This window comes from Camellia sinensis, unplaced genomic scaffold, assembly GCF_055761805.1.
Source record: "Camellia sinensis isolate YWXY unplaced genomic scaffold, ASM5576180v1 Unanchor1, whole genome shotgun sequence".
Classification (NCBI taxonomy): Eukaryota; Viridiplantae; Streptophyta; class Magnoliopsida; order Ericales; family Theaceae; genus Camellia; species Camellia sinensis.
Window position 1 is genome coordinate 13,679,928 of NW_028128987.1, and position 22,955 is coordinate 13,702,882.

A 22,955-nucleotide genomic window follows, 5' to 3' on the forward strand; every position below is an offset into this window, starting at 1 on the left:
AGTAAAACTCAAAATTGTATTAATTATCTAAAACTCATTAGCCGTAAGGCTTACAATGATTATTTATATTGAAAAGCAAACCTAATGAGCTAAGAAACAACCAAAATCGACAGTTCCTGCTGGAAATTTGTGTTAATAAGATAGTGGCATATGATAGTGGTGTTGGTGGAAGATAGTGGCATGTATATAATATGATAGTGGTAGATAGTGGTAATATATAATAGGTAAGTGGCATATAATGGGTTATAATGATGTTTGTAATATCTCCTATATAAGGAGTGTCATTTGGTCTTGTAAGATAAGAAGTTTTGAATATAACAGAAATATATTCCTTCTTCCTCATATTTTCGGAGTTCTTCTTCCTCATATTTTCTAAGTTGGTATCAGAGCAACAAAAAACACAGCAGCCCTAAAACCGTCATAGCCATGTCGGAAGTCATTCCGGTGAAAACGTCCAACTCTCACTCTGTCCAAATCACCACCATCCGCCTAAATGGTGATAATTTTCTCCGCTGGTCACAATCTGTCTGGATGTATATCCGTGGGCAAGGAAAGATCGGTTACATCACTGGTGACAAGAAGGCTCCTGCTGTTAATGATCCGCTGTTCGACAGTTGGGACGCTGAAAACTCCATGGTTATGACATGGTTGGTCAATTCCATGGATGAGGATATAAGCTCTAATTACATGTGCTATACTACTGCACAAGAATTGTGGGATAATGTTAGTCAGATGTATTCTGACCTAGGAAATCAATCTCAAGTTTTCGAATTAACTTTGAAGTTGGGAGAGATTCGTCAAGGAGATGATTCCGTCACCAAATATTTCAATTCGTTGAAAAGGTTGTGGCAGGATCTTGACATCTTCAACACATACGAATGGAAATCGGTTGACGACTGCAACCACCACAAGAAAACTGTGGAAGACAGCCGTATTTACAAGTTTCTTGCCGGCCTCAACATTGAGTTCGATGAAGTGCGAGGAAGAATTATTGGCAGACCTCCTCTCCCATCCATTAGCGAAGTATTTGCCGAAGTCAGAAGGGAAGAGAGCCGAAGGAGCGTCATGCTTAAGAAAAAAGGTACTGGTGAATTAATTGAAATTTCTGCTTTAATTAGCGATGCTGCGGCCAACAAGGCTGCAAATTACCAGCGCAGGTTTGATGATAAGCCACGGGTCTGGTGTGATTTTTGCAACAAGCCTCGCCATACACGCGAAACGTGTTGGAAGATCCATGGCAAACCTGTCAACTGGAAAAGCAGCAAACAAGGAGAGAAGAATCGTGGCTTTCCTACCGCTAATGAAGCCGATTCAGGTCCCTTCAACAAAGAGCAGATTGATCAACTCTTAAAGCTGATAAAATCCAACTCTTCATCCGGTACTCCTAGTGTTTTGTTGGCACAAACAGGTAGAAATCCTAAAGCCTTCTCTTGCCTAAACTTCTCTCCGTGGATCATAGATTCTGGTGCCTCCGATCACATGACTAGTTTTTCCCATTTATTTAGTACCTATTTCCCTTGTTCTGGTCATGACAAAATCAAAATAGCCGATGGTAGTTTTTCACCTATTGCAGGAAAAGGATTTATTAAACTAACTGAGAAAATTAATCTCAATGTTGTTCTTCACGTCCCCAACTTAGCCTGTAACCTTTTGTCTGTCAGTAAACTATCTAAGGATTCTAATTGTCGTGTTACATTTTTTGAATCCCATTGTGAATTTCAGGATCAGAACTCGGGGATGATGATTGGGCGTGCTAGGATGCTTGAAGGTCTTTACTACTTTGATGAAGTACCTGTTAGTAATAAAAAAGCTCAGAGCTTTAATAGTACTAGTTCAATCTCTGTTCGAGAAAAAATAATGCTATGGCACTATAGGTTAGGGCATCCTAGTTTTCTTTATCTGAAACATTTATTTCCAGCATTATTTAAAGGGATTGATTGTTCTTCTTTTCATTGTGAAAGTTGCATTTTTGCAAAATTTCATCGCTCTACTTATTTGCCAAAACCTTACCAGGCTTCCAAACCTTTTTATTTGATTCATAGTGATGTTTGGGGCCCTTCTAAAATCACTACTCTTTCTGGTAAAAAATGGTTTGTTACATTTATTGATGACCATACCCGCTTATGTTGGATTTATTTGATGAATAAAAAATCTGACGTGAAAAATTTATTCACAAATTTTTACAATATGATTGAAAATCAATTTCAAACCAAAATTGGTATTTTACATTCTGATAATGGAACAGAATATTTCAATGAGCAGTTGGGTGAGTTTTTGAAAAAAAAGGGGATTTTTCATCAATCTACATGTCGGGATACCCCTCAACAAAATGGCATTGCAGAACGAAAAAATAAACATCTACTTGAAGTAGCACGTGCTATAATGTTTTACATGCATGTTCCTAAATATTTATGGGGTGAAGCAATTTTAACAGCCTCTTATTTGATAAACAGGATGCCTACAAAGGTGTTAACATACAAAACACCTTTTGATTGTCTCAAAACTTTTTTTCCTGACACGAGGTTGTTTTCTGATTTACCTGCCAAAGTTTTTGGATGTATTGCCTATGTTCATGTTCCCAGTCAATTTCGTTCAAAACTTGACCCCCGTGCTATAAAATGTGTTTTTTTGGGTTATTCCTCAAACAAAAAGGGGTATAAGTGTTTCGATCCTCAAACCAAGAAATTTCATGTGAGTATGGATGTGTCATTTGTGGAAACAAAATCCTATTTCCCCAACACTTCTCTTCAGGGGGAGACAAGTGGAGTAGAAGACCGTTTTTGGGATATTTCTATCCCGCTCCCCAATGTCATTTATCCTATACAAAAACCACATCTGTCTGATAATGATCACTTAGGAGAACCAAGTTCTATGGTGCCTAGTCAAGAAGATTCTTGTTTAGGGGAAGAAGTACTACAACATGATCTAAATCCTGAGCTTCAGGTTTATACTAGGAAGCGATTTCATCTGAGGAATAATGACCCGAATGTTCATCCTAATGACCCGAATGTCCACCCGAGTTCTGGCATCGAAATTTTAGGTAATCCTATTCCTTCTATTTCCGACCTTGATGTTCCTATAGCAATTAGGAAAGGTGTCCGAAATTGCATTAAACATCCTATTGCAAATTACCTCTCCTATCAAAGACTGTCTAAAAACCATAGAGCTTTCACATCTAGGATTTCACACTTGTTTGTTCCAAGGAATATACAGGAAGCATTGGATGATCCGAATTGGAAATTAGCAGTCATGGAGGAGATGAATGCTTTAAGGAGAAGTGGTACTTGGGAGATAGTTGATCTACCCAAAGACAAGAAAACAGTTGGGTGTAAATGGGTTTTTACGATAAAATGTAGCGCAGATGGAAGCGTTGAGAGATACAAGGCGAGACTGGTGGCTAAAGGCTTCACTCAAACTTATGGGATCGACTATCAGGAGACGTTTGCTCCTGTTGCTAAAATAAATTCCATCAGAGTACTGTTATCTCTTGCAGTAAATTCAGATTGGCCTCTACATCAACTTGACATTAAAAATGCATTTCTCAATGGTGATCTTGAAGAGGAGGTGTTCATGAGCCTACCGCCGGGATTTGAGCAGAGACTTGGAAGCGACAGAGTATGCAGATTGAACAAGTCATTATACGGACTCAAACAATCACCAAGAGCGTGGTTTGAACGCTTTGGGAAGGCAGTTATCAGTTGTGGCTTCTCGCAGAGTCAAGCAAATCACACAATATTTTATAAACATTCAAAAAACAGTAAAATTGCAATTTTGATTGTTTATGTTGATGACATCATTTTAACTGGTAATGATGAAGCAGAGTTAGCAGGCCTCAAAAAGAAACTCGCAAAAGAATTTCACATTAAGGATCTGGGAGCCCTCAAGTATTTCCTCGGAATGGAATTTGCAAGATCCAAGGAAGGTATATTCGTTAATCAGAGAAAATATGTTCTTGATCTCCTTGGAGAAACAGGTATGCTTGGTTGTAAGATGGTGGAGACTCCGATCGAGCCTAACTTGAAGTTACAAGCTGCTAAGGCTGAAGAAGTCAAAGAGAGGGAACAATATCAGCGACTTGTAGGGAAATTGATTTACTTGTCTCATACGCGGCCTGATATTGCCTTTGCAGTCAGCATGGTAAGTCAGTTCATGCACTCACCAGGGGCAGAGCACTTTGAGGCCGTTTATAAGATCTTAAGATATTTGAAAGGAACTCCAGGGAGAGGCTTACTGTTCAAGAAACATGGACATCTTCAAGTTGAAGTATACACAGATGCAGACTGGGCAGGAAGTGTTACAGACAGGAGATCAACATCCGGATACTGCTCCTTTGTAGGTGGGAACCTAGTTACATGGCGGAGTAAAAAACAGAATTTGATAGCTAGAAGTAGTGCAGAAGCAGAGTTCAAAGCTGTTGCCCATGGAATCTGTGAAGTAATGTGGATTAAAAGAATTCTTGAAGAATTAAAGCTTTCTCACCCGACACCTATGAAGGTCTATTGTGACAACAAAGCAGCTATATCTATAGCTCATAATCCAGTTCTACATGATCGCACAAAACATATAGAAGTGGATAAACATTTCATCAAGGAGAAAATCAATGCTGGCATAATCTGTATGACCTATCTTCCAACAGGTGAACAATTAGCTGATGTGCTAACGAAGGGACTACACAAGAAGCAATTTGATAAGCTGACTAGCAAGCTGGCTATGGAAGATATCTTCAAACCAGCTTGAGGGGGAGTGCTGGAAATTTGTGTTAATAAGATAGTGGCATATGATAGTGGTGTTGGTGGAAGATAGTGGCATGTATATAATATGATAGTGGTAGATAGTGGTAATATATAATAGGTAAGTGGCATATAATGAGTTATAATGATGTTTGTAATATCTCCTATATAAGGAGTGTCATTTGGTCTTATAAGATAAGAAGTTTTGAATATAACAGAAATATATTCCTTCTTCCTCATATTTTCGGAGTTCTTCTTCCTCATATTTTCTAAGTGTTCCCTAACTGGCAATGCAGAAATAAGTAAAAATACAATGAAAATGACCAGAAATGGAAATATTGAAATGAAATAAAGAAACTACTAATTTAGCTGCTACGATAACGGCAGATTCGAAGGAATCGAATTCTGACTTCTATGCTAAAGAGTAATTGAAGTTGCAAATCTTTCCTAGAACTGCAAAATCTTGAAACTGATGACATAAATGACAAAATTTGCCCAAAATTCAGCGGGTGGTTTCTGATCAGAATGACATTTTTCATCAACTTATGAAATTTCACGCAATTCTGAGCTAGGGCTGTTTGAATCCTATTAGTGCCTTTTGCCTTGTTTGGCCACATGCCTATCCCATTGGTCCAAGAATTGTATGGCCAAACAAGCTGCATCAGTCAGGATTTCTAACAAAATTAGTGAATTATGTCTTTGAATTTCAGTGCCCTTTCACATGGTTGGTTATTTAGATCTTCAGATTTGTTGTTATTCATAGGTTGTGAATCCAACAACTTGTTAGTATATATTAGTATATATATTAGCTGTCAAACCTTTAATAATATACCTTTAATGATGTTGTTTGGCTTGTGTTTCTACTTTCGGTTTGTAATTGTTCTCCCTCTCCTCTATAAAGGAGAGAGCTCAACATACATCAATCAATAATACAATCCATATATATACAATTCTCTATTTCTCTTTATACATTGTATTTTAACATGGTATCAGAGCTAGGTTAAGCACTTAGTATTTTTCGCTTCACCGGCGGGCGGCAACCTCGCCTTGGCCGCCCGCCGGACCTCAACCTAGTCCGCTAGAATTTTCTACACATACCTTGAAATTTCTTCGAGTCCACCACCTTCACTGCCCCTCCTCTCACTGTTGTCCTCCCATACACCACCATCTCGGTCGTCTTCATCTACCACCAATGTTGACCTTAACCCGTCGCTGCAGTCCCTTCAATCTGATCAACGGCTAGACACACACACACAATGCAAATCTCTCTCTCTCTCTGATATAGAGGCACAAATACACAGAATATGCAAGTTCTTGTGTGGGAATAGTGTGTTTGGTCATAGTATTGTGTTCAGCTGTGCCAAGTTTGGCCACAGTTTACACAGTAGGTGACTTGAGTGGATGGGCTATTGGTGTTGATTACAGCACCTGGACTAGCGGCAATGACCTCTTTCAGTCCTCTCCACCCAGCAGGGCTTCAAACCCTATAATCCAAGACTCGCAATTCGGCAACATGTTTAGTCCATTACTGCAGGCACCCATTCTGCCAAAATCTCCATCCTCGTCCGCACGCAAAGGAGGATCATGCGTTTGGGTGAAATCTGGTCACAAACAGGCCACTGTGAGAGTCGAGGGGTTCGATTGCTTAAATCGAGATCGCAGAAGCATATTCGTTGTAGCACTACCGTTCGATCAACGACGACACCATCACCCAGCCACGTGTACGCTTCATGTGCAGCTTCGGCGGCGAGATCCTTCCCCGGCCCCACGACAACCAACTCCGCTATGTCGGTGGCACCCGCATCGTCGCCATGCACCGCCACATCCATAGGCGGAAATTTTAGAGGGAGTGATGGACATTGACCTGGTAGTCCATTTGAAACTTCGGGAAGAAGCATTGCTTGCAAAGTGCCTCGGCAGAAGGATTTGCAGTGCGTGTGGAGGGAATTACAATGTTGCCTGCATTGACATCAAGGGTGGAGATGGAAGCCCTGAATGGCAGACACGGGGCATTCTCTCTCTCTCTCCTCTCTCTGGAATACACACCACACATGCATGGCACATTTTTCTTGCTCTCTCTCTCTCAGGGGCTCTTTCTCTCTCCTCCTTTGTTGTGTGAGACTGATGATGGGTAGCACAGCAGAGATGCTCCACTACGATGGTGGTGTCTTTTTTAAAACCATAATCATCTCTCCCACCAAAATAATATCTTTCACATACTCACCATGCTCCCTTTTTTATTTTTAAACCCATCTTCTCCACTACCCCATATATATATATATATATATATCTTTTTTTTAGTATAATATAATACCTAAAGCTCCCACCATGTCCACTTTTGCACAGTCAATCTTCACCTTTTGCACCTCACCCACGTTGCTCCACTTTCTTTCTTTTATTTTATTTTATTTATTTATTTATTATTTTTTTTTATTATAAAAAAAAAAAAAAAAAAAAACAAATTTCATTATTATTTCTCTCAGTTGGTGAGCATCATCCCTCCATGATATCCATTTTATTATTATTATTCTTATTATTATTATTACTCTGGGTTCCATCCTTCTCATCAACTATCTTTTATTTTCTATCTATATCTATATATTTGTACATTCCAACCACTTCTGATTTTTATCAATTTTCTTTTATTTTCATTCCCAAAAAAAAAAAAAACAAAAAAAGAAGCAGAAGCACTGCACACCAAACTCATTTTATTCATGTCGGGGGCTCACCCCGATCACCATTTTCCACCACAAAAAAAAACAAAAAAAAAAAAAATACACAAACAACCTCATCCACAGGCGGGATTTTTCTTCTCTACTCTGCCGCCGGTCTCTTCTTCTTGCCTCCGTCCTGCGCGGCCCTTGACGGTGTTGTCTCCGTGTTTCCCACGCCACCGAGCACGTTCACTCCCCGATGCTCCTCCACTGCAGCATATGGCGGATCTCCAAATCGGAACATCACGGTGGCCTTCCGCTTCAGCTCCTTGTTTTCCGCTTTTAGCACACATATCTCTGCTCGCGCATCCTTATACATGCGTTGGAGCAGAGCCAGTTGGGCGTTTAACTGCTGCACCTCATTTGTCCTACTCTGAAGCCGATGCGACAAGTTTGTGACTGCCGTCATCGTCTCCACACATGACTTCAGTGTATACTGATTGGCCTCAATATCCGTTTGCACTGCCATTTTTTGCTCCACCAACCGCATCGGAAAGTTCAACGGAGCAAAACCAGAGGTGTTTGGTTGAGGTTCACGGGCCACTGCACCAGTTATCTCTCTTGTGGACTCGTTGAGGTCGGGAAAGAGAGTGAGCAGACCACGGGAAGAAGAGGCCATGTTCTGGGTAGCTGAACGGGAAGAAGAGGCCATGTTATGGGTTGCTGAGTGTTTCAGATTGGTTACAGAGTGTTTACAGAGTATTTCAGAATTCAAATGTTTGGCGGTTTCAAACTGGTTTGCACAGCCTCCGCCTCAACCTTGGTTAAATAGCCAAGGCAGACACGCCTTTTTATGGATTGACGACAACATGGGCGCGCCTTTTGATGGCACGACTTTTGATGGCACGCCTTTTTATGGATTGGGCACGCCTTTTGATGGCACGCCTTTTGAAAAATTGGGCACACCTTTTGAGGGTGCGACTTTTTAAGGGTCCGACAAGACTCTGTAAACTGTCCCGACATTGATTCCGGTTAGCTCCTTCATGGGTCCGACAAGACTCTGTAAACTGTCCCGACATTGATTCCGGTTAGTTTCTACAAGGGTCCAGCAAGACTCCGTAAATTGTCACAACAACTGTCACAACATTGTCTGCTACAACGGTCCGACATGACCGCATAAACTGTCTTCTACACCGGTCTGCCATAACCATACAGTCTTCTACAACGGTCTGACACGACCATACACTGTCTCCTATCCATTTTTTATTTTATTTGTCAGATTATTTTTCCTGTTTTGTTACTCTCTCCAAACTCAAGTTGGTTAGTGCCTATCCTCCTTGAGTTTGAGGGAGGCTGTTAGTATATATTAGTATATATATTAGCTGTCAAACATTTAATAATATACCTTTAATGATGTTGTTTGGTTGTGTTTCTACTTTCGGTTTGTAATTGTTCTCCCTCTCCTCTATAAAGGAGAGAGCTCAACATACATCAATCAATAATACAATCCATATATATACAATTCTCTATTTCTCTTTATACATTGTATTTTAACACAACTCACTTCCATCTTCCTGATGTTTCAAACTCTGTTATGTGTATGTGCTCTAAACAAAACTTATAAACATGTTTCTTCATCCTGGAGGCTGTGCAATGTTGGATTTATAGTTTACTTTTGTGGGTTGTGTTTATGGCTTTTGAGTTTGGTCTATCTTGCAATTATCATCTTTGCATCTTTGCATCTTTGTCTTTCACCATTTCTAGCACAAGCAAAAAAAGTTAAAAATAGTACTGCAAATTAAAGCTCATAACTTCACTCAAAAATCATGCCACATGTTAGAATTTACCATAACCCACTCCACCTACCACCTCCACTACCACACACACTCACCTACTTCACCTACTTTCCTACACCTACCACACACACTCACCTACTCCCAAATCCTCTCCTATATAATAGGAAGCCTTGTAATATCAATAGCACAACAATCAGATATCAATATCAATCAATAATACATAAATTTTTACATGGTATCAGAGCTATAAGATTTAGGCTTGTATTTTTTTTTTCTCACCGGCGGGCAGCCGGCCGGCAACCTTGCCTTCGCTGCCCGCTGGAATTTTTTACACATACCTTCACTCCTTACGGATTGCAGCCACTCTCTCCTCCGTTCGATTCACTACCACCATCTTGGTGTATTCTTTTGCTACCAAGTGCTTGATCACCAATCACGTATTCACCTAGCTCAAAAGCACTTCCGATGAACGATAGCTGGACCAGATTCGTCATATTCACCCTTGGATATCCACATCAGCTGGAAGGTGCTGAGAGAAGCTAGGATTGAGCCTCCAATAGTGATCACTTGCCCAATAGTGATCACTTGCCCATCTGGCAATTCATAGCTTTTCTCCACTGAAGAGCTGCTCTTGGCAGTTTTCAACTCCTGCTCATAATCAAGGGCAACATACGCAAGTTTCTCTTTCATGTCACCGACGCTCCACCAGCAACGATACCATCAACAGCTCCAGTGGTTGCACCCTTGATCGTTTTCATCATTGGGGTATCATCATCTTCCAAATACCTAAGTTCTGAAGGATCCATAGATCTCCTTTGATCCAGAGACAGATGCAAAAATTGATCTGTGTAGGAGACGATTGGAGATCGGGGAGTGAGTGAAAAAAAGAGGACTACAGAATTGATAACGGGAAGAAGCATGGTTACAAAGGAAGAAGCATTTCAACAGCAATTTCAGCAGGAGCAGCACTGGTAGTCACTTCTGCATTGATCGATGCTGGGGGTCAGACCACCAGAATTGATAACGGGAAGGAGTACTAACCTTACACCACTCACGTGATCCCACTCACCAATGCACTTTCATCTCTCGCCTCTTTCCCCTTTCACAGTCACATTCCTTTTTTTATTCAACCCACTTCCTCCAATTTTTTATCAACTTTTTTATTCTACACTGTTCTCTCTCTCCTTTCTTCACTTTTCCAACCCATGTGCACCTTTCTTTTATTATTATTATTATTATTATTATTATTTTTTTCACCACCTTTAGTTGCTGCTTTATCGATTAATTAAATGATTGGATCCATGTCATTCTTACATCTAACAGTATTATCATACGCCACACCCACTCCATTTCTTTATTTTTTTCTTTTATTTCCTTCTTTCCACCCACTCTTGTTCCCCACTCATAATTTTTTATATTTATTTTATTCCCTCTTTTGACAAGGACACGAACCACACACTGTCTTGCACACCCATCACCTTCTTTCCCTTATTTTATTTTTTATTACTTTACCCTTCCGAAATTTTTCTTCACCTTTATCCCCCACTTCATTTTATTTCTTCTTATTATTCTTCTTTTCCACCAAAAAAAAAAAAAAAAAACCGCAGAAGAAGAAGACGAACTGCACACCAAACTCATTTTATTCATATCAGGGGATCAACCCCGATCACAATTTTACACCAACATAAAAAAAAAAAAAAAAACAAAACAAAACAAAACAAAACAACCACATCCACAGGCAGGATTTTTCTTCTCTACTCTGCTGTAGTTCTCTTCTTCTTGCCTCCGTCCTGGACGGCCCTTGCCGGTGTTGCCTCCGTATTTCCCACTCCACTGGGCATGATCACTACTCCCTGCTCCTCCACTGCAGCATATGGCGGACCTCCAAACCGGAACATCACGGTGGCCTTCCGCTTCAGCTCCTTATTTTCCGCCTTTAGCACACTTATCTCTGCTCGCGCATCCTTATACATGCGTTGGAGCAGAGCCAGCTGGGAGTTTAACTGTTGCACCTCATTTGTCCTGCTCTGCAGCCGGTGCGACAAATTTGTGACCGTCGTCATGCTTTCCACACATGCCTTCAAAGTATACTGATTGGCCTCCACATCTGACTGCACTGCCATTCTTTGCTCCACCGACCGCATCGGAAAGTTCAACGGCGCAAACTCCGGGGCGCTTGGTTGAGTTTCCAGTGCCACCGCACCAGTTCTCTCTCTCGTTGACTCGTTGAGGTCGGGAAAGAAGGTGAGCAGCCCGCGGGAAGACGATGAAGCCATTTTCTAGGCACCAGAGTGTTACACAGTATCTCTCTCAGAAAACAGAGTGTTACAGAATCTCTCTCAGAAATCTCTCTCAGAATATCTCTCGCAGGTTTTTTGCCTCAGCCTCAGCCTCTGTCTTATAGCCGAGGCAGCCACGCGCATCGCGCGCCTCTTACCACCAGCCGACAAACGGGCACGCAAGCCAAGGCGCCCACGTGCCTCGCCATCATGTCCGGCACACCTTTTGATGAATTGGGCACGCTTTTTGATGGCACGCCTTTTGACAAAATTGGGCACACCTTTTGAGGGTGCCACTTTTCCAAGGGTCCGACAAGACTCTATAAACTGTCCCGACATTTGATACCGGTTAGCTTTTTCAAGGGTCCGACAAGACTCTGTAAACTGTCCCGACATTGATTCCGGTTAGTTTCTACAAGGGTCCGACAAGACTCTGTAAACTGTCCCGACATAGATTCCGGTTAGTTTCTACACGGGTCCGACACGACTCTGTAAACTGTCCCGACATAGATTCCGGTTAGTTTCTACAAGGGTCCGACAAGACTCTGTAAACTGTCCCGACATTGATTCCGGTTAGTTTCTACAAGGGTCCAGCAAGACTCCGTAAACTGTCACAACAACTGTCACAACATTGTCTGCTACAACGGTCCGACATGACCCCATAAACTGTCTTCTACAACGGTCCGACATGACCCCATAAACTGTCTTCTACATCGGTCTGACACCGCCATCCAGTGTCCTCTACAACGTTATGACACCACCATCCAGTGTCTTCACCAATGGTCTGACACGACCATCCAATGTCTCCTATCCTTTTTTATTTTTATGTATTTTCTTGTTTTGTTCCTCTCTTCAAACTCAAGTTGGTTAGTTTCTATCCTCCTTGAGTTTGCGGGGGGCTGTTAGAATTTACCATAACCCACTCCACCTACCACCTCCACTACCACACACACTCACCTACTTCACCTACTTTCCTACACCTACCACACACACTCACCTACTCCCAAATCCTCTCCTATATAATAGGAAGCCTTGTAATATCAATAGCACAACAATCAGATATCAATATCAATCAATAATACATAAATTTTTACACCACATGTAATCAAGTACAGGGATTTAACAATGTTGAGGTTCATAACTATTGAGGGTATTTATGTCAATGTATCAGACACTTTTTAATATAAATAGTGAGAGGAGCTAACCCTAGGGATTGAGCTCTCTTTCTTCTACTCTCTTTTCTCTCTCTACTTCAACAATAACCCTATTCTGTCAGCTTGCTGGCAATAATGACTTCACAAGAAAGTGATAAGAACTCCATTTGTTTGGCATGGACTTGGAAACTAATACTAAAATGAACCTCAGTTACCCATTGACCTATCATCATATATAATAAAAGGTAATGATGCCTGAATTGCTTGAAGTAATTCTTGCAGTTTTACAAGTACTAGTACGATTATTATCTTGTCTAGTGCCATCATGGTGGCAATATACCATGTAGTCTCACATGCATCTTGCTTGAAATTGTTTCTGTTATATTATTTGCCAAATGCAATTTGAAGTATTTGAAAATTCTTGGAATTATTTTATTCAAGTTGTATGTTGTGATTTTTTCAAAAATGTGACTAGCTCAGTAATGGCAGGTGCTACTTGTTCTCTTTATTGTTTTAAGGTAATTTTCATCTGTAACAGGTCCAGTTGGAAGTATTACCTCAGTTACTCTGAAGAGCCTTAATTTGTCTTCCAATAAGCTGTCAGGCCCGTTGCCCACCAAGGTAGGGCACTGTGCCATCATCGATCTGAGTAATAATTTGTTTTCAGGGAATTTATCCACAATCCAGACTTGGGGGAATTATGTGGAAATTATTGAGTTAAGTTCAAATTTGTTGATGGGAAGCTTGCCAAATCAAACTTCTCAATTCTTGAGGCTAACTTCGTTCAAGATATCCAATAACTCAATAGAGGGTGTTCTCCAACCCGTGTTAGGTACTTACCCGGAACTAAAAGTGATTGATTTTAGCCTAAACCAGCTTAATGGTATCCTCCTTCCCAGCTTCTTCAACTCTTCAAGATTGACTGTTCTTAACCTGTCTTATAACAACTTCACTGGGCCCATACCTCTTCAGCCTTTCCCAAACACATCTTTTGTAGATTCCATCCAAAATCTGAGCCTCGTGTCTCTTGATCTGTCACATAATTCTTTAACCGGCCATTTGCCCCCAGAAATTGGGAATTTCCATAACTTGGCTTATCTTGACCTGTCTAATAACCATTTTGAAGGTGGCATCCCTAATGACCTTCCTGATGGACTGAAAATATTCAATGTGTCTAGTAATAATTTTTCCGGTATTGTACCTGAAAACTTGCTAAAATTTCCTGATTCATCATTCCATCCTGGAAATTCCTTACTGATCTTTCCTTATCCTCCATCTTCACCAACACATGTTCCAAACTTAACTTCAAGAGGGCATAGGCCTCATATGAAGTCAGCTACTAGGGCTGCACTTATTGCTGGTTTGGTGGGTGGTGCTTCTATCATAATGCTAGTGGCCCTAGTGATCCACTACAGAACACATTCGAAAGGCATTGATGAAAGGAAAGGGACCCAACAAGAGATTTCTTCGCAAAATGTTGACCCATCAACGTCATCACAACTGGCTTCTTCTTTACATGAGCAGAGGGAAACTTCATCAGTTGTGCAGAGACCAAAAGGTCTTGGCCTACCAGAATCAATAATGAAAAATGAAGGATTAGCTTCTTCATCTACTAATCCATTGCCTTCTAAGAACCAAGATCTATCCGACAATCCTGGTTCACTCAAGGTTTTTTCTCCGGATAAGTTGGCTGGGGATCTACATCTGTTTGATGGCTCATTGGTGTTCACTGCGGAAGAATTTTCACGTGCTCCTGCAGAAGTTATCGGCAGGAGTTGTCATGGTACACTGTATAAAGCTGTGCTAGACTCTGGTCATGTATTGGTTGTGAAATGGTTAAAGGAGGGGATGACAAAAGGGAAGAAGGAATTTGCAAGAGAAGCCAAGAAGCTTGGGAACATCAAACATCCAAATTTAGTTTCTCTGCAGGGTTATTACTGGGGACCAAAGGAGCACGAGAAACTGATAGTATCAAATTATATAAATGCACCATGTTTGGCCGCTTATCTTTATGGTAAGATTCTGTATTCAGTTATATCTGCAGTAATGTATTCTAGATGTTTTTCTTTGATGTTTCAGAAAGTTAGGTCTAAAGTCGAAACAACTTAGTGGTGGGGGGTACATTCACATGTCCTATCCCGGAATTTGCTAAACCTGAAGTCAACTTGATTGGAAAAGTATAAGCATCTGTTCTATCACATCCTTTCAGATGATTAGAAAAATGTTTTAGTCGTCGTAAATGACTGAACTGAGCTGTTAGGGTTAAATCTGATTGATGATCAACCACCTATGTCTAACGGGCAGAATTCACATATTATAACTCATAGCTTGAGTTTAGAAGAAAACATCAATTCACATCCTATGTTTATACAAATGATAAATGACCTTAAGCTTTCCATACTTCATGATGTGTTGAGTTCTTAATCTTAATTTAACTTGGCTTCTGGCTTTTCCTTTGGTCGATCTTATAGTAATATTACCTTGATGGTTTCCTAAGTATTGACTTATTTATTAAGAACATCTATGGTTTTGTGCTATGCACCAAGAAATGCTACCAAGGATGCCCCAACCTAAAACTAGTTACCTCCTACATATCTCATTCAGATTCAGCTGTTAGTTCACTTGATCAATAGATAGATTGTAGCGTAAAACTAAGAACATTATGTTTGTCAGGAGTCAAATTTGTTGCGTAATATTTAGTTGTTTTGATTTATAGAGTTTGTAAATTTTATCAATCGCCATCTTCAAAAAATTTCAGTCATCCAATAGAAACCATTGAATCAAGCTATCTGAATTGATTTGATCATCCTTATTTCCCTCGTGTTGATTTGTTTGCTGTTATTGTCAAATTATGGGTTGTTTATAGTCAATATAATTTGCTACACTGAACTGCTATTTTATGTGATTACTAGGAGTAAATGCAATACTCAAATCAAGTGTTTTGTGAAGCAATTTGGCTAACATTTGTTTTTTTCCCTTCTATCAAGGATAGTTAATTAAACAGGAAATAAAACCGAGTACTGCTTTCACTCTTTTCTTATTGTAACCTTGCATTTCATTAAGCTGACGTGAGACCTTGGGTTGCAATGCACTGATATATATATATATATATATATCAATCTCACACTTAATCACTTCTTATTGTGTATCTTGTAAATTTGATTTTGTGAATCAAAGTTGCATGGAATTTTCTATTCCTCCTAGTTTACCCGTGTATATGATGAGGGCAAGAGAATGAAGTATGAGTCCAATCCCTATACCTAAACTAGACACTGGGATCCTATGTTATCATTGTACTCCTATTTTTTAATGTTCCCCTAATCCCTTTTAATTTAAAGTACAATAATAACATCTTATGGCTCAATATTTGTTTTTTTTTTTTGTAGATAGTGATCTTATGTCTCGATATTAAAAAAAAAAAATGAAAAGAATTATTTGGTTTTTCCATGAATGAGGTAGAGGCCATCTATAAAATAGATTCATGATACAATTTAGGAAACGATATAAATAAAGAAATAATACTAAATTAGTAATTGACACAATCACGGATTATATACATAATACTAAAAATAAAAAGATTCTATGTACTCTAATTTCTATATTCAACATATTATTCACTATACGATATGTTTAAATGTTAAAGGCATATCCAAGTACCCAACTTTTTGATAAATCCTTGTATCCTAAGATTTTAGGGTTTATGGAAGATTGACATTTGGAGAATACACATACACAACTTGGCTATGATCACAAAACTAGGGTCTTCTTGTCATCATGGCTGTCTCAAATTTTGAATTTTGAATTTCAAATAGTTACTGGTTATAATATGTTCTTTAATAAATCTTTTTATTTTTTTCTAATACGGTGGCAATGTTTGTTTCTGTGGTTAGAGCATATGTAGTGGAAGTGTTAAAGCCTTCATCAGCTAGCTCATTTTTTTGTGCTTCAATGGATTATTACATGTTAAATTGCCAACCATTAACTCAGCCACTAATTGTGGCTACCCACTTAAAATGTAAAAATTGGGCCCCTCACATCTTAACAAACCAAAATGGGTCCGATTTTTGTCCATACGTGCACTTTAACACACTAATATTTTGCTAATTGTCACAATGCTAATTTTCAAATTTTAGCTTGTGATGGCACCAAGATCCCACACTTGGTCTTAGCCGATTTCCAAAAGGATAGGCAACACGGTAGACATTTTGCCTCATCCTCTATTGGCTAGCTACATTTAGAGAGCCTTGGAAGCTAGGCAAGCCAACTTTAGGAATAGAGATTGTTGTTGGAGAGTATACACTAGGAAAAACGGTTAGACAAAATACAAAATGTACTTTCTTTTTAATTTTTTTTTTATGTACTCTTGTTAGGAAAAATGCCTAGTAGTATTGGAATTGCTTATACTGTGAATTTTGTCTATCTTTATGGTTGTTCAAACAACGTGAGGTTATTGAGTGAACTAAAGGCCAAAACACTGCAATCATGCAATGACGTTCCTATGACAGACCCAGGAACAAATAAATGTATTTGTGCGTCGATCTTCATGAGTTTTCATGCTTATCAAGAATTCACAATGTCATGGTTTCTCTTTATAATTTCAATCTTGAGGTAATGAACGTAGTGAATGCAATTGGAGTTCAAACATGAAATTTAGCTTGGGTATAGTAAAACATGATTGGCAATAAATTTTAAGTTGTATGCTATATGTTCATATTAAATTACTATATTTTCATCATATATATAAGTAATGACTATATACTTTAGCTTCACTGTTGCCATGTTAAATGCTTGAAGTTTGATGAAATGGAGTCAACTTATTAGTCTGATGAATCCTCCCTACTAGATTTATTCAGACCCAATCGCATGTATAGAACTAAAGAGGGGGGCAAAGGGAAGAAGGGGAAGCAGGGAGGAGCAATTTTATTTTACTTAGGAGGGTGGTGTTAATCCTTATCTCTTTTCATTTTCAAAACTATACTTGATTTGGATTGTCTGGCTTTATCCCAATATGTGAAACAAGTCAATTTTGCAGAGACAGACTCCGAAAAACTCCCACTTTTGTCTCTTGATGAACGGCTCAAAATTGCCGTCGACGTGGCCTGTTGTTTGAACTACCTCCACAACGAGAGAGCAATACCTCACGGCAACCTGAAATCCACAAACATCTTAATAGGAACTCCAGGCGCCAATGCACTATTAACTGACTACAGTCTTCACCGGCTAATGACGCCAGCTGGCACAGCCGAGCAGGTTTTAAACGCAGGTGCTCTCGGTTACCGACCACCTGAATTCGCAAGCACAAGCAAACCAATGCCATCACTGAAGAGTGATGTATATGCTTTTGGCGTAATCTTGTTGGAGCTCTTAACTGGAAGAAGTTCCGCAGAGATAATTTCTGGGAACCCTGGGGCCGTTGATCTAACAGAATGGGTGAGATCATTGGATGCAGAAAACCGTTCCATTGAGTGCTTTGACAAACGGGTTTTGGGTGCACACAATGTGGATCAACCACGGAGAGACCTCCACGATTTGCTTAGGGTGGGTCTTCGATGTATACTCCCAGCATCTGAAAGACCAGACATGAAAACAGTGTTCGAAGATCTATCTTCGATAGTACTTGAACACGCCACAGCAAGGTAGATCAGAACGGTAACTGCATTCTCTCTCTCTCTAGTGCTAACAAAATTGATAGGTTGTTAGTCCTATTAGTGTTCCAATCTAGTTTTTAGTTCTCTTGTATAATTATTTAGATCAAATTTCTTGTTCTCATTTGGATGTGAGAACTGTGTTAGAATTGATATTTAGCATTTTGAGGTAGGTGGCAATAATGTTGATTTTGTACATTGGGGGGGTTGATGATGATCATTCTTTGATACCTTCAATATTAAAGTCTGTTCTGTATTTTAATCTCTCAAACCTTTCATCTGATTCGTCAACAAGAGAGAGTATCTTAGGAAACCATTGGCCCATTTTCTTTTTAAGTTGTGTTTGAATCTTAGATTTAGTGAAGGATTCACGGAGGAAAAAAAAAGAAAGTTGTAAACCAACATGCTTCATGCAATAATGAGATTGTTTGATGCAGCTTATATGTGCTGTTCTTATATCTTTATTTTTATTTTTTATTTTGGGAGATAGATTGTTTGGTGCACATTTCCTTATAGCTTATTAAGTAGATTTAGTTTAAATAATCTGAAAAATTCATTATCTTAAAAATTTTGCTTTGTTTGGGATTTACTTGTTAGTGTACTTTTTGACTTTTTTTAAAAGATATGTGCAGAAAAATAGAGGTGATGCGACCTAAATATGTGCACTTATCAAATAAATGCACTTGTGTAGTGTATTTCCAAACAAATAAAATTGTACTAAACAAGCCTAGTGTATGCCTCTTATAATCCCTTGAAGACTTGGGTAATTTCAAGTCATATTTTTATGGATATTATTCTTGATATTTTATAAATTTATGTTGATTTGTTATGCATTTTAATTAATAAAAAAACAATGTTTCAATATTTGTCAAGATGTTTATTAAAGTCTATTTGGAAATTGATTATTTTAATTAATTTTTTAATTTTTTTTATAATAAAAACGTGCGAATAAAATAAAAAAAGTGATGTGATAATTATTTTTTAAAATTTTTGGCTACAACCCAAGTCTCGAAAAGGAGCCTTGTGTCTAACACATTAATTTTGGTCATTGTGATGTGTGATGCTCACAAACCCATGCTTGCCCAAATACTCTGCTTATTATTACGAGCTAAGCATGTGTTAGCATAAAACTCTACATATGAAGATTATATATTATATACATAGTTTTTCAATCGGTAGGAAGAGAATAAAAAAAGAAAATAATGAAATTCAAATTCAAATTCAAATTCAAATACCACACGTGATAAAAAAAAAAAAAAAAAAAAAAAATCTAAAAATGTTGGAGCAATACATTTGGACACTCCCAAACATCCCCCAACTGAACGGCCCAAAGATATCTAATCTAATCAAATATGGAAACCTGCACTTTCCTCCTTTTATGTTTGATTATTTTTTTAACTTTGGTTCTTAAAATTTTCTTTTCTCACTTTAGATTTTATGTTTAAAATTTTTTTTTTTTAATATACTTCAAAAGTTAGTTTATGTCCAAAATTAAACATAAAATGACAAATTGACAATCACATGCATTAAATTGTTTTTATTATATATAACTTACAACTCTAACACAAATCCAAACTCTAATATAAATAAATCTTTTATGTCATAACAGCTAACGTAACATATTTTATCTAATTTTAAACAGAAGTTAACTTTAGGAGTAAATGGAGAAGATTTTAAAACATGATAGACTAAAGTAAAAAAATGATCAAACATAAAATGGGCAAAATATAATTTACCCATCTAATATATATAAATATATAGAATAATTGTATATATACTTTTATCTCATTTTATCAATCTTCTCATGTGTTAATACTACATTGAGATAATAGATCCCATCCCATATGTCATTTTCAATATAGTTAGGCTTGGTTTGGGAAGTGGGTTGGCTTTTTGGCTTTTTGGCTTTTTTGGCTATTTTAGCCTGGGCTTAAAAGCTTGGTTTGGGAAGGACTTTTTGGCTTTTTGGCTTTTTTGAGTTTTTTTGTGAGAGAAGAATGTAATGATTATGGGTTAGATGTGATGTTTTGTTTGTTATGGCTAAAATAGCCTATTTTGTTTTTTGTGGCTAAAATAGTCAAAAAAGCCTGCAAACCCACTTGCCAAACACAAGTCATTTTGGCAAGTTAGTTAAAAGCCAGCTTTTTGCATTTTGTGCCTTTTTTAAATCACATCACTTCTCTATTTTTTACACATTTTTTTAGAAAAAGTCAAAAAAAAAATCAAAAAGTCAGTTTTTAACCAACTTCTCAAAACACCTAGTATTGACACATTATATGATAAATAAAATAAAGTAAAAAAGTATAAAACATATAATATTATTGTTAAAATAACAGTTACACAAAATTTTATCTCTCTTTTCAGTGGATGCATATAATAAAATTTAGTCCACTCTATAATAAATTTTTTAATACATTTTGTATATTTTATCAAATAAAAAATTATATGTATATTAATAAGTAATTAAGACTTCTATTTGATTTAGAATAAACATACAAACTCACACCCACCCCTAATAAACTATTTTAATAAATCCCCTTAATTTATTGCTTATCTTGGTTGCTTATGCAGCACTAATTTTCTACCAAACTTAGAAAACCTAACAACACAAATAAATAAATTATATGATACAACTAAACATAATAAAATAGCATAATATGAATCGAAAAAATAAAATAGCATAATGAAATAAACGAATTAAAATAAAGTCGTGCATATATGAAACGTCAAAGAGAAAAACACATTCGATAAAATAAAAATGTAATAATATGAAAATATGTAGTAGAGAAGATATAATTAATGAGACTGAAGACTTTGTCCTAAACAATACAATCACTGTCTTAAAATTGTTATTAGTAGTTTCAAAATTCAATAGACACTCACAAACACTCACATATATGCACACATTGAAAAATGATGCTACATATGTTGTGTGTGTTTTTAATATAACTACAATAGTTATTTAATTTATTTTTTTAGACATACAATAGTAAGATGTTAATAAAATTAAATTATTCTATGATATCACCCCATTAACTTGAATCGAGATCTTACATCATTGACTTTGACACCTAAGTGTTGTCACATTAGCACTTGAGTTACAACTCGAGCCATTTAAATTACAAATTTGAAATAATAAAATCATTTCCAAACAATCAAAAAGTAATTTTTTTAAAAAATTTAAAAATATAACAAGCGTTGCCCAGTTTTAAAAATGTCCACACCAAACAAACTTATTCATTATAATTCTACAAAACGTGTTGCAAATTTAGTTTTTATTTTATTATTTTGAAGATGGTGTTCCAAATCTAGCTTCTACAAGTAAAGAGACCTATGAAGTTTTCTTAGACGTGTGGTGAACCTCTCTTCTCTCCGTCTCCCTCTCTCTCTCCCTCTGTGGTGCTCAATCACTACGCGGTTCATGGGGCCACATGGTTCATCAATGACAACCTATTCTTTTGTGGCAATGCAATGAATAAGAGGGCAAACTTACCCCTTATGACATTTTCACCCCCAACCCCTTTCTCTTTTCACTTTAATTTTCAACTATTTTGATTTAATTTTATTTTTTTTAAAAAAAAATTTGGGCACTTAAATAAGAATACGGTGGTGTAACATGCACCAATTAGTGTACTAACTAGTATACCAACACTAGTTATGATATTATTATTATTGATTCCACTCATTTTACAAATTAAAAATATCAAAAACTTCTTAAATTATGTCACATCATCAATTGGTACACTAGTTAGTACACTAATTAGTCCGTATAACATTATTCATAAGAATTTAATAGGGGATTACTAAATTTATGTCATTTAGACCCTATTCGCAATCTTTTTTATGACAAATTGAGCTATTTATGTGACATGAAAAATCGTATATATATATATATATATATATATTTGTTTTTTTCCATTCGATTTATGTAGTTTTGAAGATTGTGAAGGTAGCAATCTTCATTGTAAAATTAAAAAGTTAATCTCATATTTATTATTCACTTTTAGTGAATGTAAACTCTAAGACCTAATTATTGAGGTTAATTGGCACAATATTTAGTTACAATTGAATTTCATTTTGTTTGTGGCATACTATAATATTATGGAGGTAGCCAAATGTGTTTTAGCTATACTTGGGGATTGAAGTCAATTATAGAGTTATTCACCCAAAAAAAAAAAAAAAAAAAGTCAATTATAGAGCAAGGGTCAGTAGTTTAACGAAAACAAGGACCAAAGGAGTAGCAATTTGAAGGTAAAGAAATGACTACCATTTAAAACTCACAAATTGATCATTTTACAAGAAGTTATTTTATTTTATTATTTTTTTCACTTGTCCAAATTTTAGTAGAATAAGCTTTGTATCAACACTATTAGATAAATTTTTCACTTGGCCAATAACTTTTCCTAAAAAAATTCATCTTTTGCCCTTTTCTTATAGGGACTGAAGAAAGAATAATTATAAAAAATTATAAATATTAATAATTAAAATTATAAATTAATTTTTACTGCCTCCACTGTAGTGTAATTGACCCTTTTCTTATTAATCCAATTATTCTAGTATGAAATCTAGTTTAAGGCTTATAAATTGGCAGCCAAATTTTCATTCATATGCTAACCAAATTTATTTAATTTTGGATTAATACAATCAAAATTCAGATTTTTCTATAAAAAAAAATTGTGAAATAGTTAAAAATAGTT

At 37.1% G+C, this 22,955-nt stretch overlaps 1 protein-coding gene across 1 annotated transcript in view; it reads left to right on the forward strand.

Moving 5' to 3' along the window:
- Positions 1 to 18,571, forward strand: part of LOC145814011 (LRR receptor-like serine/threonine-protein kinase GHR1) — a 35,369-nt gene extending 16,798 nt beyond the window's left edge. The window contains exons 2-3 of the mRNA XM_082910480.1: positions 13,152 to 14,627; positions 17,646 to 18,571. Of these exons, the coding sequence (XP_082766606.1) occupies positions 13,152 to 14,627; positions 17,646 to 18,253 (2,084 nt within the window). The 3' untranslated portion in view covers positions 18,254 to 18,571. The remainder of the gene's footprint in view (positions 1 to 13,151; positions 14,628 to 17,645) is intronic.
- The last annotated feature ends 4,384 nt before the right edge of the window (positions 18,572 to 22,955 follow it).